This window comes from Amblyomma mixtum, chromosome 1 (assembly GCF_055824585.1).
Source record: "Amblyomma mixtum isolate Tamu chromosome 1, ASM5582458v1, whole genome shotgun sequence".
Classification (NCBI taxonomy): Eukaryota; Metazoa; Arthropoda; class Arachnida; order Ixodida; family Ixodidae; genus Amblyomma; species Amblyomma mixtum.
Genome location: NC_143012.1, coordinates 276,169,145 through 276,184,978, shown reverse-complemented (window position 1 = coordinate 276,184,978; position 15,834 = coordinate 276,169,145). Strand labels below are relative to the sequence as shown.

Sequence of the window (15,834 nt, the reverse complement as noted above, 5' to 3'; positions counted from 1 at the left end):
TTAGTATTCGCGTCTTGGGAAAAAAGAAAGCAATGCATCCGATGACTATCGCCCTTTTATTCTTAGATTCAATTTCAAGTGAATCCAAATTCCTTGTTGACGCCAGCGAGACAGTTCTTCACGGCTGTGTTGGTTCGTTCTTGGTATTCTTCCTGAAAGGTAAACCCTTAAAGGAATGCAGGGCAAAAAGGAACCGGATTCATGTCGCTTCGCTTGCCTAAGAGTAAGTGCTGGGCCGGCAGCAAAGCACAGACGATTCACCCTTTGTCATGGTTTTTATTTCTTACTATGCGCTGTGAATGCCTGGATATCGGCGATTTTCATGTGGCGTGTATGTCGTTAACGTCGCCAATATTTGATAGCAAATTGTTACAGCAAAGTCTGAATGCGCCGGCGAAGCACTCGCAAAGGAGTAAAGAAATAGTTCCGCGCGTTGCCGTCCCTACTTGGACTAATTCGCGGCGCCGCCGGAGGGGGGCGTCGAATAGATTTCTATTTTCTTTTGGGCATCGGGATTATTCAATTTCATAGTTAACATATTCAGCATTTGTTGCACTCGTTTTTATAGTTTTTTATTTTTTGTTAGTATCAGCCCTTCGATATATGCATTGCTATTAATTTTTCTATATCGTCCCTGTGGAGTTTCAATTACACGTGTTATCTTCGGTATTTGCTGTATTCCTTCTGGTGTGTATTCAACACTTGTAATATACAGTTCTGTTTATGTTTCGTTGTTGAGATGTTTGAGTCTCCACACCCAGTCACGATGGCCATTTCAGTCTTCGACTCTGGGGCCCTCGTCTGTACTACTATTGTTGGTCATATTATGTATTATATGTCATATTAATAACCTGATACCGAACAGGGGTCCCCCAAGAGACGATACCGTGAATCATGACTGGCCAACTACAAAGGCGTTTTCCAATTAAGCCAAAGAAGTTTCGTGAATCTCGCTGAGAATTCGCAGATGTGCCTTTCCTTACCATCACTTACTAAGTTCGCTAATAAATTCTTCGTACGGAAACAGTGCAGAAGGAAGTGGTTTAGTGATAGTGAAGAGAATAAAACAGAGTAAGTGCTCGTTAGTGCTCGTCGTTGAACGTGGATGGAGATATCAAAGCTAAAAGTTATTGGGAGTGCGGCGCTGTTACTCAGGTTTTTAACAAGTGAATTGCTTATGGTCTCATGATGACTTTCGGTAGAAATACAAGCTCTACGGGATTCACTGCACTTACAAAGCTATCAAGTAACGCAGTCAATGGTAGCCAATAGCCAAGAGCTCTAAACACGCCATGGTATGGAAAGAAGATTAGTAGATAAATATGTAATGTAGTTTTTTCTAAAAGGTAGAACAACTGAATTCGCTCTACTTTTATTTTAATTGAACCAGGCATTACATGCTAAGAGCAGTTAAACTTTCTGGCATATTTCAAACAGTACTGAAAGATCAGAAAACGTCGAGGTACTAGTTCTGCTTCCACAACTACAGCGTATTTAACGGAACAAAGAAGACACAACGGCGCTGTTGTGCAGCGCTATGTTGTCTTCGCTGTTCCATGAAATGCGCTGTAGTAGTTGAATTCGAAGACGATCTCGCCCAACGTATTGTATTGTGGTACTAGTTCAGACCCTGCACTGTTTTGAAAAAAATAAAGAACAAAACAAAACATGCTAGCGGCGGCGATGTAGAAGAATTAACGTCGAAGGGATAGCGCTAGATTCGTATCAAACTGTCGCCATCGTCATCATCATCATCCTGACTACGCCCGCTGCAGGACAAAGGCCTCTCCAATCCAATTAACCCTGTTCTTACCCTGTATAAAACTGTATGGACCTGCAGAACACCAAGAACAATGGACTAATAAATGCACCTTGGTAAAAGCCTCAATAATGTGCTTTCGTATTTCACTTAAAACAGCCAATGTCCGACACAAATGTCCGCCACCTACTGTGGACATGCGCAGGAACTTCGCTGGTGCGCGCTCGTGTTCATCAAGAGGGAGGCCTGTCTTCAAACGATGACTACAATTTGCACTTGTGGCTAACGAAAAACATTCACGCCCGAAGTTTATGCGACTTTTTGCACACAACCGGGCTTCATGCTTTTTTGTAACGTATTATACCGTTCGTTACCAACATCTTGTTTTATGCAGTGCGACGCCCTTAACGCCACAAATAAATTGTAGCGCGGCCAGCAGTGGCGTAAACCTGAGGACGTCATCATCATCAACGCTCTGGACCTGGGCTCGGCCGCACGCTGCCGCCGCTGCTCTGCCGCTACCTCTTCTCAGGCAGCCCTCAAATAAATGTGGCCGCGGTCGCCTCCTGGGCGACGTCTACATCGACCTCTACAAAATAAAAACAGCAGCCAACGAGGGACAGGACACAGCAAGGAGACACGACACGAGCCTCGTCCCTCGTTGGCTGCTCTTTTAAGTGTAGTATGAACCAGCTAGCTCAGATCCAGATTATCCTGGTGCTTTCGTAATTTGTTGTGGTTGCCTTCCAGCGAAAATGGCACATACCCACTGTAGACGATTCGCAAACACTGTGATGGCCGCGGAATAATGCTCAAATATGTCTTGCAATATCGTAATACAGAGCGAAAGTGAATATTTGCTTCGCTTTCATTTCTAGTCCTCCTGTGCGAAACACGGCCTCGTATGCTGACGTACCATGACGGTCCCAGACTGTCTGTTCGCTTTGCACATAAGATCCACGATATCACGCAGCGCGAGCCCCGGGACGCGGTTTATTATCACGTTCACCTCAGCGGCTACCTGCCAGAAAGAAAGAAAAGTGAACATGACTGTAAAAAGAAAAAAGTGGCACTTCGTCTGGTCGTTTCTATTCGTGTTCCACCCTGTTTTTGTTTTTGACGCTTTTAAAGTCAACAAAGAGCCAAACTTCTCAAAATGGCGGCCTGCTTTCCAAACACACGCACAAAACATGTGCAACATTCTCGGACAAAAATTTTGAAAATTGTACGATTGTGTTATGGAAATATTGAAGGCAAAGGTCCATTCTTCTGATATGTAGAAAAATCTTTCTTTTAAAATGTTTCCATCGATCGAATCGAAGAGTTAAGACTGCCATAGAAAACCAACGGAGAAAGCTCTCGACGATTGCAAAAACGTTAAGAGAACAAAAAATGCAAGAGTGCCGTCGGGTTATCTGCGGATATATTGGATGCTGTAGTGAAATATCGTTATAAGAAAAATTGCGTCCATAAACGCTTTCCTGCTCAAGTAAGCTCTTGTCCACAATTGCTGTGTATGGAATATAAATTCGGCAGACACACTTAGGGCTGCTTACGTGCGAAAAGGCGTACGCCCGCCCGCTCACTTTGTGTCACACACACGCACACGCACGCACGCACGCACGCACGCACATGCACGAAGACACATACATTTTCGCCTAACGAGGAAGGCAAGGCTTACGCCTTAATAAAGTTATTCACATTACAAAAATTGTGATAGTCATACTTTCAAACGCATTGAGTTAAACACTCTAAAGATTACCTCAGAGGAACGCCTGATGCAGACGAGCAGCGCTGAAGCTAGGAAAAACTTGAGCTATGTCCCAGGTGTGGCACCGTTTTCCTTATAAAATTGCTTGTCTTGTTAAGTTATGATATGAGAGTGGTCAGTCGTGATGAATTGTCAGAGGCAATCATTTTTCATGGTAGTGGCCTGGTTAATACGATCACGAAATTTTCTCTCTTAAATGCATTCGCATGCATCCAATACTTGTCTCTTGTGAACCTCGTACGGAAATCCCGAACTTTTATTCTGAAAAGCCATTTGAATCGGGGTACTTTCATAGATTCATATTCGCACAAGAAACACGACTTCGTATTCAATTTCTTGCACACATACTTGCTTTACCACATCTCTCCCGCTCCCCGTTTCTTTATATTGTAACGAAAGTTTTCATTGACGCAAGTAAAAACAGCATCAGTGTTCGCGCAGTCTGCGGCAGTCTTCGACTAACCGCGTCTGTGCTGTGAGCAAAAGAAAATCACAAAAATGACGCCAGGCCTACCTCATCCGGTATGGTGCTCATGGCGCAACGAAACATCGCCTCAAGGTGGGCTCCTGGGTAGGCTGGGGCGAAAACGCAACCATTACGAAACATTAGCGCCGCGGTCCTAAGTTCTTTTTCACCATATCAGTTCAAGAATGCTTCACAAGGTTACGTTCTACGCTAATTACAGACTGTGGCTATTAGATGAAAATTTGAACTTAGCATAAAGCAGGTATAAAATTGCCCTCTCGCCCAGTGCATGCGGCTTTTTTTGGTTTAGTGTCCAACTACCAATGGCGGTATATATTTCTACTGTTTTGAAGCCTGGCTTACTTCATTGGTACCGTATACGAATTTCACGCCTATAGGGTACGGTAGTCGCAATCACTGCAGGGGTCATAGGCGAGCGCGTTGTGCCGGAGAAGTCTCCAGGGCCCTGTTGCTAGGCATAGCCAGACGAGCATCAAGGCGTGTGGACTTCGCAAGCCTCCCATGCTTCCTACCTCGGCAGGCGCACTACCAACACTCAGTGCAGAGATGGAGTCGCGCCGAACCCGTACGGTGGTGTTCCCTCTTGCTTGGTTGGTTTTGGTTGGCCTTTTTTGCTCCCCTGTTTTAATAACTCCAATCGCAAAGCTTACCTGCAAAGACCCAGCGCTTTGTTTGACCATCTGTCAAAAGAAAGGAAGAATTGCAAAGGACCCCTGACTAGATTTTTTTTTCTCCCGCTAATAGCTACTTGCGACTACGGGGAGTTTCTTTTTTTTTTCTCTCTCTCTCGTTGTTTCAGCTGAGCTGCGCCGTCGTTGTATCCGTCGCGCTGCAGTCTCCTTTTCAATAGGCTACTGAGTTAACCAAAAAATATTGCCGACGATTACGTTATTTCCTAATGCGAAATTTGAGCGCAGCTCATCAGCTGTTCCAGCTTTTCGATAGACTGAGGCAAATAATTCGAGCAAGACATGTATGTACAATTACAGACAACTTGTTATTTTTCACACATATTTCTTTTTCAAGAAACACTCCACTAACAGTTCTTGATTGTCATGAAGGAAGCTTTGTGGTCGGAGAAATAGATGGATATAAGCTCGACTTGCTGCACCAATGCCCGGCTCTCAAACACGAGGTCTCCGCAAGTATTTCGCAAGCTGTGGGAGCCGCTGTCACAGCTGTGGGAGCCGTTACGAGCGAGAGGAACGGGATGTTCTCCCGCATAAAAAAAATTCCCGCTTTCTCTATATCTACATTCAAGTGCCCACTTCGGCGGCGCGAACGGCAGGGTCTTCTCGGGCGGCGCTTAGCCTGTGCATGCCTCAGCGACGCGCACTCCTGGATCACCTCGACGGCGGCGACGGGAAGCTTCTGCTTCGGCGGCACGCTCCTCTGGATTTTGGCGGCGACGGCGCTGGGCCTCTTCTCTGGCAGCTCGTTTAGCAGCAGGGGCATACGAAGGACTTCCACCGGTGGCCTCGCTCATGGCTCACAAAGAACTTCCAGAGAGCAAACTATTTATATAGGCAGGCGGTTCGCTGTGACAAACGGCGGCGGCTATGCGTTTCAGCTCGGGCGGTTGTCACCCAACTTCGCGCACTTGTTGCGTGCGTTCCCAGACTTCCTTAGATCGCGTGCGGGTAGCGGTCTCGGACACAAAGGAGATGCCCTCGACTCAGTGTGACAAGCTCAGCGGAGACCAACTACCAAGTGACAAGAGGTTTTTGGTCTTTTGGTGCCCAGCTTTCGCCGGTCACAAGCTAGAGAATGGGTCGGAGCCAAAGGTTCACAAAACAAAGTTTATACAGCAATGAGACAGCGCCGCGTCGGCGAGCGGTGGGAGGGGGGGGGGGGGGGGGGGGCAGCCACACACAAAAGGCTAGTCGCTCTCCAGAGGTTCCTTCTCCCCCGTTTTAAAGTTGCGCTTTTACCCTCTCCTGGTTACAACGGCGACGGCGATGCCGCGAAACGCAGAAACGGGCGCCTAAGAGCTGCGGAGATTAGTATCCGTGCCTTAGGAAAAAAAATTAAGCAATGCTTCCGATGACTATCGCCCTTTTATTAGATTCAGTTTCAAGTGAATCCAAACTCCTTGTTGACGCCAGAGAGACAGTTCTTCACAGCCGTGTTGGTTCGTTCTTGGTCTTCTTCCTGAAAGGTAAACCCTTAAAGGAATGTAGAAAAAAAAGGAACTGGATCCACGTCACTTCGCTTGCATAAGAGTAAGTGCTGGGCCGGCACCAAAGCACAGGCGATTCACCCTTTGCCATGGTTTTTATTTCTTGCTATGCACCGTGAATGCCTTGATATCGGCGATTTTCACGAACTACAGGCGGCGCCGCAGTCGACCCAAAATGACAACCGCAAAGAGGACTCCGTCTATGATCAGCATGGGGGCATTAACAAGTTCCTTTGATTGCACGATTTAGCCACGCCTTTTCATTGGAAGTGAGCGCCTACAGCTGGCACCCTGTATTAGAACCGATAACAAGCTGTTGATCGTCGGCCTGTGCTTGTTCGTCGTGCAGGCGGAACCTCTAACGTTCGTCGCAAGCCTGCAGGACATTTTTAGCGATGTCAGTATCACCAGGGCTCAGTGTCTGTTTAAGGTGACAAATTAATCAAAATCCACCCACCTCTTGGGTTTACTGCTGCGTTGTTAAAGGTATCCAAGGTTTCGCAAAATCTTGACAAGACGTCATAAGCTAAAATGGTTCGCGGTAGTTTCGTTTCCGACCCTCGACTGCCTGGATTTCAGCGCGACTGTGTGTACATTTCGTGAGCATACTTCAGTAGGTCGCTGAAGGGGTGGGCTGCGGAACAAATCGCAGTACGCAAGTGCTGTGTGAAGGATATTGTGCTCGTTCTTTGTTTTTAAATACCGTCCTTCGCTTCATCAAAAGCACTGGCCATGAAACGTAGTACCTGCTGTAAAATTTTGCTTAGTTTTCTAGGCAAAGGAGCACTCGGGCTCTCCGAGGCAAGCCTGCTCACGTCTGTACGTCGCGTCGTGAACTCGATACCATCGAGTCGGGGCTCTCCCTCGGAGCTGCGGGTATATACGCTGTCTCCTGTTCTTGCTTTCATCTGGCGATAATCCAATTCCGAAGCATGAAACAGATTAAGTGCAATTTACCGATCGGGGCCCGCATGCAAAAATACTCCTTGCCGGCGAGTCAACCCGACCTGCCTCACAACTTTATTGTTGTTGTTTTTTTCTTGCCCGCCGGCTCATCTCGAACGCCCTCGCCTCTTGCCGGTCCTTACTCTTCGCTATTAGCATATATTTTGGAGACCGTGAAACACAAGTCTTTATAATGAACAGGCACTAAGAGAAAATTTAAAACGCAGAGGAGACAAAATAAAACGCCGGCACTTTATTTGCAGCTTGGGTTACAAAGAGGTACGATTTCCGGAGCATTAACTGCTGCATCGCGACCGCAATAATAATGACCAGCCACGATTGTCATTGTAGTGGTTCAATCAAGAACAAAGGAAGCTAGAAGGGCACCCCGTTCTCACCAGGAAGAAATACGTCGCTGCACTGAAAATGCCGCGAGCAAAGGACCAACTACGCTGTGAATGGCTTGCCAGTTCGCAGTTTCTCAACCAAAAGCTGCCTTCTATTCGGGCTGCTCCCTTAGAAATGTTTTTTAGACAGTTAATAGGACCCCACAGACTTTTGTCTATGGAGAGTCTATAGACTGGCTATAGACAAATCCTAGACCATAGTCTATAGACAATACAAATCCTGTAGACAACCCCATACACTTTTACTAGACTTTTTTCTACAGGCAGTCTTTGGACTCTGATTAGACAAAAGGAAATATCTATGGGAAGGCAATAGAGCCTATAAGACGTCTATAGACTGTCTACAGACCACTTTTATAAGGGCTGGCGGTGCGAAAGCAATGGACGGATATTTTCCGGCTGTTCCATCACGCTGACGTACCAAAAGTCCCGCAGCAGTGCTGCCTAGCTTTGATTTTGTCACGACGCTCTGGAGGCTATATCCGAGAGTGCTTGCTACGCGGCACCATCAGCGCGCAACTGTCGCGCTAGTGTGGTGTGTATTTCATTAAAATTGCCAATATTTCATAGCAAATTCAACGTCTGAATGCGCCGACAAAGCACTCGCAAAGGAGTAAAGAAATGGTTCTGCGCGCTGCCGACCCTATTTGGACTAATTCGCGCCGCCGCCGCAGGGGGGCGTCGATGTCGTGAAAATCGCCAATAGACTTCTATTCTTTTCTTCTGCGCATCAGGCTTATTAATTTTCATATTTAACATACTCGGCATTTGTTTCGTTCCTTTTTTATAGTTTTACTTTTTGCTAGTCAGTTTCCGAGCTTCGGTATATGAATGCTATTCATTATTTTTTCTATATCATCCCTGTGCAGTTTCTGTTAAACGTGTTGTCTTTTTTTATGTGTATTCAACACTTACTCATTTTGGTCGCTTGCAATATACAGTTCTGTTTATGCTTCTTTGTTGATATGTTTCAGTTCGCCACACCTAATCGAGGTGCCCATTTCAGTCTGCGACTCCGGGGTCCTCGTCTGTACTATTGTTGTTTGTTATATTACGTATTATCTGTCATATTAGGTTTATGGTTTATGGGGGTTAACGTCCCAAAGCGACTAAGGCTATGAGAGACGCCATAGTGGAGGGCTCCGGAAATTTCGACCACCCGGGGTTCTTTAACGTGCACTGATATCGCACAGTACACGGGCCTCGAATTTCTCCTCCAAAGAAATTCAGCCGCCGCGGCCGGGATCGAACCCGCGTCTTTCGGGCCAGCAGCCAAGCACCATAGCCACTGAGCCACCGCGGCGGCTATATGTCATATTAATAACTTGATACCGAATAAGGGTCCCCTACGAGACGATAGCATGAATCATGACTGGCCAACGACAAAAGGCTCTTTCCAATTAAGCCAGAGAAGTTTCGTGAATCTCGCTCAGAATTCGCAGATGTGCCTTTCCTTACCATCACTTACCTTAAGTTCACTAAGAAATTCTTCGTACTGAAACAGTGCAGAAGGAAGTGGTTTAGTGATAGTAAAAAGAATAAAACAAAGATCGTAATTGCTCGTTAGTGCTCGTCATCGAACGTGGATGGAGGTAGTGTCAAAGCTAGAGGGTATTGGGAGTGCAGCGCTTTCACTCAGGTTTTTAGCAAGTGAATTGCATATGGTCTCATGGCGACGTTCGGTAGAAGAAATACAAGCTCCACGGGATTCACCGCACTTACAAAGCTATTAAGCAATGTCGTCATTGGTAGCCAATAGCAAAGAGCTCTAAACGCGCTTTATGGAAAGAAGATTAGTAGATAAATATGTAATATAAGTTTCTAACTTAAAATTTGAACAGCACAATTAACGTTGCTTTATTTTAGTTGAAACTTGCATTGCATGCTAAGAGCAATTTAAATTTATCGGATATTTCAAACAGTACTGAAATATCAGAAAACGACGAGGTACTAGTTCTGCTTCCACAACTACAGCACATTTAACGGAACAAAGAAGACACAATGGCGCTGTTGTGCAGCGCTATGTTGTTTGTCGTCTTCGCTGTTCCGTGGAATGCGCTGCAGTTATGGAAATCGAAGACCAACTCGGACAACATATTGCACTGTGGTACTGATTCAGGCGCTCCACTCTTTTAAAAAAATGCTAGCGGCGGCGATGTGCGCAAACGGCGAAAGATTAGCCACGATAGCTAGGCGGGCGAGTTGGTGATACATTTTCCAAAAATAACAGCATGAAAAACGCTGTCCTATAGTTTTCTACCCTTCGTCCCCGTTTTTCGCGCTGTTATTTTGTGGAAAGGATAGCGCTAGGTTCGTATCAAACTGTCGCCATCATCATCATCATCCTGATTACGCCCACTGCAGGACAAAGGCCTCTTCAATACAATTAGCCCTGTCCTTACCCTGTATCGAACTCTATGGACCTGCAAAACACCAAGAACAATGGACTAATAAATGCACCTTGGTAAAGCGTCAACAATGTGCTTTCGTATTGCACTTAAAGCAGCAACCAACGAGGGGCAGCAACCAACGTGTCGTGTCTCCTTGCTGTGTGCTGTCCCTCGTTGGCTGCTATTTTTAGTGCAGTGTGAAACAACTAGCTCAGATCCAGATTGTCCTGGTGCTTTCGTAATTTGTTGTGGTTGTCCTCGAGTGAAAATGGCACTAAAATGGACGATTCACCGACACTGAGACTGCCACGGACTGACGCTCAAATATATCCTGCAATATTGTAATACAGAGCAAGATTGAACATTTGCTACGCTTTCATTTCTAGTCGTGCTGCGCGAAACACGGCCTGGCATGCTGACGTACCATGACGGTCCCAGACTGTCTGTTCGCTTTGCACATGAGATCCACGATATCACGCAGCGCGAGGCCCGGGACGCGGTTTATTATCACGTTCACCTCAGCGGCCACCTGCCAGAAAGAAAAAGAAAAGTGAACATGACTGAAAAAAAGAGAGAAAAGTACCACTTCGTCTCATCGTTTCTATTCATGTGCCGCCCTATTTGTTTTTTGACGCTTTTGAAATCAACAAAGAGGCGACCTTCTCACGATGGCGACTTGCTTTCCAAACAGACACACAAAACATGTACAACATTCTCGGACAAAAATTTTGAAAATTGTAAGATTGTGTCATGGAAATATGGAAATATCGCATCGAACAGTTAAGACTGCCATAAAAAAAAATCAATGGGGAACACTCTCGACGATTGCAAAAACGTTAAGAGAACAAGAAATGCAAAAGTGTCGTCGGGTTATCTGAGGATGTAATGGTTGTTATAGTGAAACATTGCATTATATGAAGAAATTGCGTTCACAAGCGCTTTCCCGCTCGGAATTAAAACTCGGCAGAGACTTTGAAGACTGTTTGTGTGTGACAAACCCCGCTCTCCCCACCCGCTCTGTTAAGGCCAGTTCACACTTGCGAGTCGCAGAGGTCGCGCGACCGTTTTGGTAGAAAAGCGACAAAAATTAGGGTGAGCCAGTAAAAGGAATGAAAAATCATAGCGCCCGGCCCGCACCGTCGTAGAAAAGCGACAGTCGCAGGCCAGTCGCTCCCTGCTCGATTTTCCAGCCTTGCGACTGCGAGTCGCCAGCCGCTGAACCAATCAGCGAGCGAGCCAAGCTTCCGGTAACCACACCACTCGCGGGCGCGCCGGGCGACGACCTGCGCTGCTCCCATCTCGCTGCTCTAGTCGTCACTAAGCCTAGCCGGTTTCATATCGATGCCGCAGCTGAGGGCGGTTCGGATCCTGGCCACCGCTAGTAATTAAGATGCTGTTTTCGTCACCGCTTTGTTGTGGACCTCGTATCATAATAATATCAAAACATGCTCGACTTCTGCGACGCGTTCAGCAGCGGGGCTAGCAGACAACAGTGGAGCCGCATTGTGCAGCAGCAGCGAAGCGGCTATGGGAGGAAATTTGCTTGTGTCGCAGTTATCACTTCTACCAGCATCTCGGTATTGGCCAGCGACCTTCAAAAATGTTTCATTTACATTCCTCTACCCAAGGGCTTGGTATGAACGCGAGCAAGCACTATTGGCGCATTTTTCTGACGCCGGCGGCCGTCATACTGCAGGCTGGTAGGCTGGTAGGCTGGTAGTCTGGTAGGCTGGCCCACCAGAGAAGCACGCCTCTGTCATCATGACGCTTGAACAACCGCGGTGCACCCCAAAACCGTCACGACATCCACATCTTCGCTCGGGTCGTTGTAGTACAATGCGAATAGCAGTTTAGAGGACCGCGGCCAAAACGGATGAAACTCTCGAAAGCGTGCGAACAATTCCACTCCCGAGAGTTTTCGCTTCAAACGAGAATCTAACGGGAAGGCGACCCGCTGGTCGCGCTTGCAAGTGCGAACAACGGTGTTGTCGAGCTGCTGCCTGGTCGCAAGCGACTGCTGGTCGCGTGCCCTTTGCGACTCGCAAGTGTGAATGGGCCCTTAGTGAACGCAGTCGCCGCGCGCTGCGGCGTGGTGCAATCCGATGCCACGCAGCTGGCAGTTCAACCTCTGCATGGCTCTACGTAGACGCCGCCGCAACGCCGCCGCACCCCTTCTTATCTTTGCGCTGTCTTCGTGAAGGCAGTCGCCGCCCTACCGTGCTCCGCCTTAATATGACGCGATAGTTAATGGTTATTGCCCATGCATGCAGAATTCGTGTGTTTACCAGCACTGTGCCATCACTCATACTAGTTGTAAACTCATTTAGTCTTCTTTTAATATGTTGTGTTATCCTTGCTGACATGTTTTCCAATATCTTCTTTGCATGTGTTATTGTATATAGTAATAACCCCCCTACAATAATGCCTCATGGGCGCTGTAGGTACTTTCAATAAATAAATAAATAAATAAATAAATAAATAAATAAATAAATAAATAAATAAAATTGGTCTTTCTCTATACTTAACGTTCATATATCCGTGGGAGTCCTAGCTCCTGGCGCAGTGTTGCACATGCAACCTGGCACGTGGCGATTAAATTATTCACTGGTCGCGCGAGGTTCCTTGGGAAGAGCAACCTGGAGACGGCACGGCCAGCTAAAAGTGTCGTGTTTAGACTATTTGCAGCGCACGCGACACAATAAACGATGCGTGCGCAAGCTTCTGCGTAAGCCCAACTAAAAGCGTCTAATAACAACACCCCCGCAACACCACAACCAATGAACAATTTTCCCGCCACTTTCTCCAGAATTAAACGCTTCATGTAGAAAAGAAGCACACACCAGCGAAGCTGCTCGCCACTCTGGCTAGCTAGACTAAAAAAATAAAGAAATGCACGGTGGCCGATGCCCGGACTACAGTGCTCTAGAACCTCGTCCGCGGAGTGACTCCGAAAGGCGACACGCTATTCGGCCGTTTCGGCCGTTTCGGCCGAGAAACCCGAAACCCAAGCCTCGGTACTCTCGGAGCGCCAAACGCCCGTCTTTCCGGGAAGCACGACGCAGTTTTGTGTGTAAAGCTCACGACCTCCTAGGGGGTCGTGGTCAAGATACAGTGCCTTCTCAAGCTCAAGCTCGCGAGCGCGTCTGTCTCGGCCGGCGTGGCTCCGTCCAGAATCACATGACGCCCGCTCCGGCTCTCATTGGCCCTCTGTCGCTGCCCTCTCCCGGCGTCGGTGCGGCGTCGGCGTTTTTTCTGTCCTGCCAGACCCCGACGATTTATCAAAAACGTCCCCTCCGGCGGCAAAAGAACGCGCCACTGCCGTCGACGCCGACGAATCGCGCGGGAAAGCGCTCCATGCGGGCCACGCTTAACGCGGCAAGTAATTCTTGCGCCTTGTTAAGATCGGAGAACACAAGCCTGGGAGGAATTACTACCTGACGTGAGTCATCGTGAAGCAAAGATGCGGCGAGGGCCGGCGACGGTGCAGCAGCGGCGGAAGCAGCGGCGACGGCGGCGCCGTCAGTGGCCGAGTCTGCCCTCGGGTCGCCTGACAGATTGGTACGGCGAGAGGTCAAGCTGTTGCTATTAGTTGAAAGACGGCTATGCCCTCGACAGAGGTCTCGTGCTTTGGACATCCGGCGGGGGATTACGAGGACGTTCATTCACCTGCTGGGAGACTGCGGGAGACTTCTTTCCCATGGAGGCAACGAACAGAAGACTTGCCGCAGTGGTCAAATTGACACATCAGTGTTTGATGACTCAGACTCTTCCCTTTCCATCGACCGAGCTGCGAGAGAGCATCAGCACCGCCCCCTGCCGTGGGTGGGACCACCAGTGTCCACAACTGCCCATCTGATTGGATATCGTTCTCCAATTCAATTAAATTCAATTCAATTCAATTTTATTCAACATCTTGAGGATGTTGGGTGCGCCGACAAAAAGCCAGAGAGAAGGCTTGACAGAGGTCGACGCACAACTTTATTCCCCTGTAAGAGGTCTGGGGAATACGAAGCGTATTTAACGGGATGCTCTTTTGTGACCGAAGCGCTCCTTTCTCGACTGTAAATATGTAAAATAGACCTACTGCACAGTCTCCTCCATAACGGAGTTCGACACCGTCCCTCGGAGGCGGGACCTGCGGGGCTGAACGAGTCAGCCATGCAGCACCAGGGCCCCTCCGTCTCCAACAGCCTTGATAATATTATTCACTTTACAAAAAATTGTGATAGTCATACTTTCAAACGTATTGAGTTAAACGTACTCTAAAAATTACTTTAGAGGAACGCCTGAAAAACGGAAAAGGAAAAACGGGAGCCAAGTCCCAGGTGTGACATCGTTTTCCTTATGAAATGGCAAAGTTATGATATGAGAGTCGTCAGTCGTGTTGAATTGTCAGAAGCAAACATTTTAAATGATAGGGGCCTGGTTAATACGATCACGAAATTTTCTCTCTTGAATGCATTCGCATGCATCCAATAGTTGTCTCCTCTGAACCTCGTACGGAAATCCTGAACATTTGTTCTGAAAAGCCATTTGAATCGGTGTACTATCGTAGATTCATATTCGCATAAGAAACACGACTTTATATTCAATTTTTGGCACACATACTTCCTTTACCACAACATCTCCTCCCCCCCCCCTCTGTTTCTTTACTTTGCAACGAAAGTTTTCATTGACGCAAGTAAAAGCAAGATCAGTATTCATATAGTCTGCGGCAATCTTCGACTAAACACGTCTGTGCTGTGAACGAAAAGGAAATCACAAAAATGACGCCAGGCCTACCTCATCCGGTATGGTGCTCATGGCGCAACGAAACATCGCCTCAAGATGGGCTCCTGGGTAGGCTGGGGCGAAAACGCAACAGTTACGAAACATTAGCGCCGCTTTCTTAAGTTCTTTTTCACCATATCAGTTCAAGAATGCTTCACAAGGTTACTTTCTACGCTAATTACAGAGTGTGACGATTAGATGAAAACTGAACTCAGCATAAAGCAGTTATAAATTTGCCCTCTCGCCCATTGCATACGACTTCCTTGGCTTTTGTGTCCGATTACCAGTGGCGATATACATTTCTACTGTTATGAAGCCTGGTTTTTACTTCATTGACACTGCAGAAGAATTTCATGCCTATAGGGTACGCCGCCGCGGTGGCTCACTGGTTATGACACTCGGCTGTTGACCCAAAAGATGCGGGTTCGATCTCGGCTGCGTCGGTCGAATTTCGATGCAGGCGAAATCCTAGAGGCCCGTGTACTGTGCGATGTCATTGCACGTTAAAGAATTCCAGGTGGTTGAAATTTCCGGAGCCCTTCACTACGGCGTCTCTCATAGCCTGAGTCGCTTTGGGACATTAAACCCCATAAACCAAAACCAACCTAGAAAGTACAGTAGTCGCACTCACTGCAGGGGTCGTAGGCGAGCGCGTTTTGGCGGAAAAATCTCCAGGGTCCTGTTGCTAAGCATAGCCAGACGAGTAGCAAAGCGTGCGCACTTCGCATGCCTCGCAAGCTTCCTACCTCGGCAGGCGCGCGACCAACACTCAGTGCAGAGACGGAGTCGCGGCCGAAACCATACGGCGGTGTCCCCTCTTTTTTTGCAACCTTGTTTTAGCAACACCAATCGCCAAGCTCAGCTGCAAACGCCCCTTGCCGCAGCGTTTTGTTTGACCATCTGTGAAAAGAAGGAAATAATTGCAGTACGACCCTTGATGACATTTTTTTTTTATCCCGCTAATGACTGTCTGCGACTACGGGTTTTTTTTTGTTGTTGTTGTTGTTTCAGCTGGGCTGGGCCGTCGGTGTATACGTCAGGCTGCATTCTCCTTTTCAACAGGCTACTGTGGTAACCAAAAAAAAAACAGAGAACAAGCGCGAAAAGAGAGCGAGCTTAGGTTTCT

The 15,834-nt window shown here is 47.4% G+C and overlaps 2 protein-coding genes across 2 annotated transcripts; both read right to left on the bottom strand.

Annotated features, from left to right (window-relative positions):
• Positions 1 to 74: 74 nt before the first annotated feature.
• LOC149371780 (uncharacterized) lies at positions 75 to 4,520 on the bottom strand. The gene is made up of 5 exons (XM_089581118.1): positions 4,415 to 4,520; positions 4,045 to 4,106; positions 2,677 to 2,780; positions 994 to 1,019; positions 75 to 166 (listed from the first exon to the last, which is right to left on the bottom strand). Exons 1-5 carry the CDS (start codon positions 4,518 to 4,520, stop codon positions 75 to 77), a joined length of 390 nt encoding a protein of 129 aa, XP_089437244.1.
• Positions 4,521 to 6,062: 1,542 nt separating this feature from the next.
• Positions 6,063 to 15,466, bottom strand: LOC149371779 (uncharacterized). The gene is made up of 5 exons (XM_089585244.1): positions 15,340 to 15,466; positions 14,721 to 14,782; positions 10,363 to 10,467; positions 9,017 to 9,043; positions 6,063 to 6,168 (listed from the first exon to the last, which is right to left on the bottom strand). Exons 1-5 carry the CDS (start codon positions 15,434 to 15,436, stop codon positions 6,091 to 6,093), a joined length of 369 nt encoding a protein of 122 aa, XP_089441370.1. The 5' UTR covers positions 15,437 to 15,466; the 3' UTR covers positions 6,063 to 6,090.
• Positions 15,467 to 15,834: the final 368 nt, after the last annotated feature.

Coding starts and splice junctions, on each gene's coding strand:
- LOC149371779 (XM_089585244.1), bottom strand. CDS start 15,436: ATGCGAAGTGCGCACGCTTTGCTACTCGTCTGGCTATGCTTAGCAACA. Junction 14,783..15,339: donor GCTCGCCTACGACCCCTGCA/GTGAGTGCGACT, acceptor TTTTCGCCCCAG/CCTACCCAGGAGCCCATCTT. Junction 9,044..10,362: donor GACAGTCTGGGACCGTCATG/GTACGTCAGCAT, acceptor GCACTGTTTCAG/TACGAAGAATTTCTTAGTGA.
- LOC149371780 (XM_089581118.1), bottom strand. CDS start 4,520: ATGGGAGGCTTGCGAAGTCCACACGCCTTGATGCTCGTCTGGCTATGC. Junction 4,107..4,414: donor GCTCGCCTATGACCCCTGCA/GTGATTGCGACT, acceptor TTTTCGCCCCAG/CCTACCCAGGAGCCCACCTT. Junction 2,781..4,044: donor TGAGCACCATACCGGATGAG/GTAGGCCTGGCG, acceptor TCTTTCTGGCAG/GTAGCCGCTGAGGTGAACGT.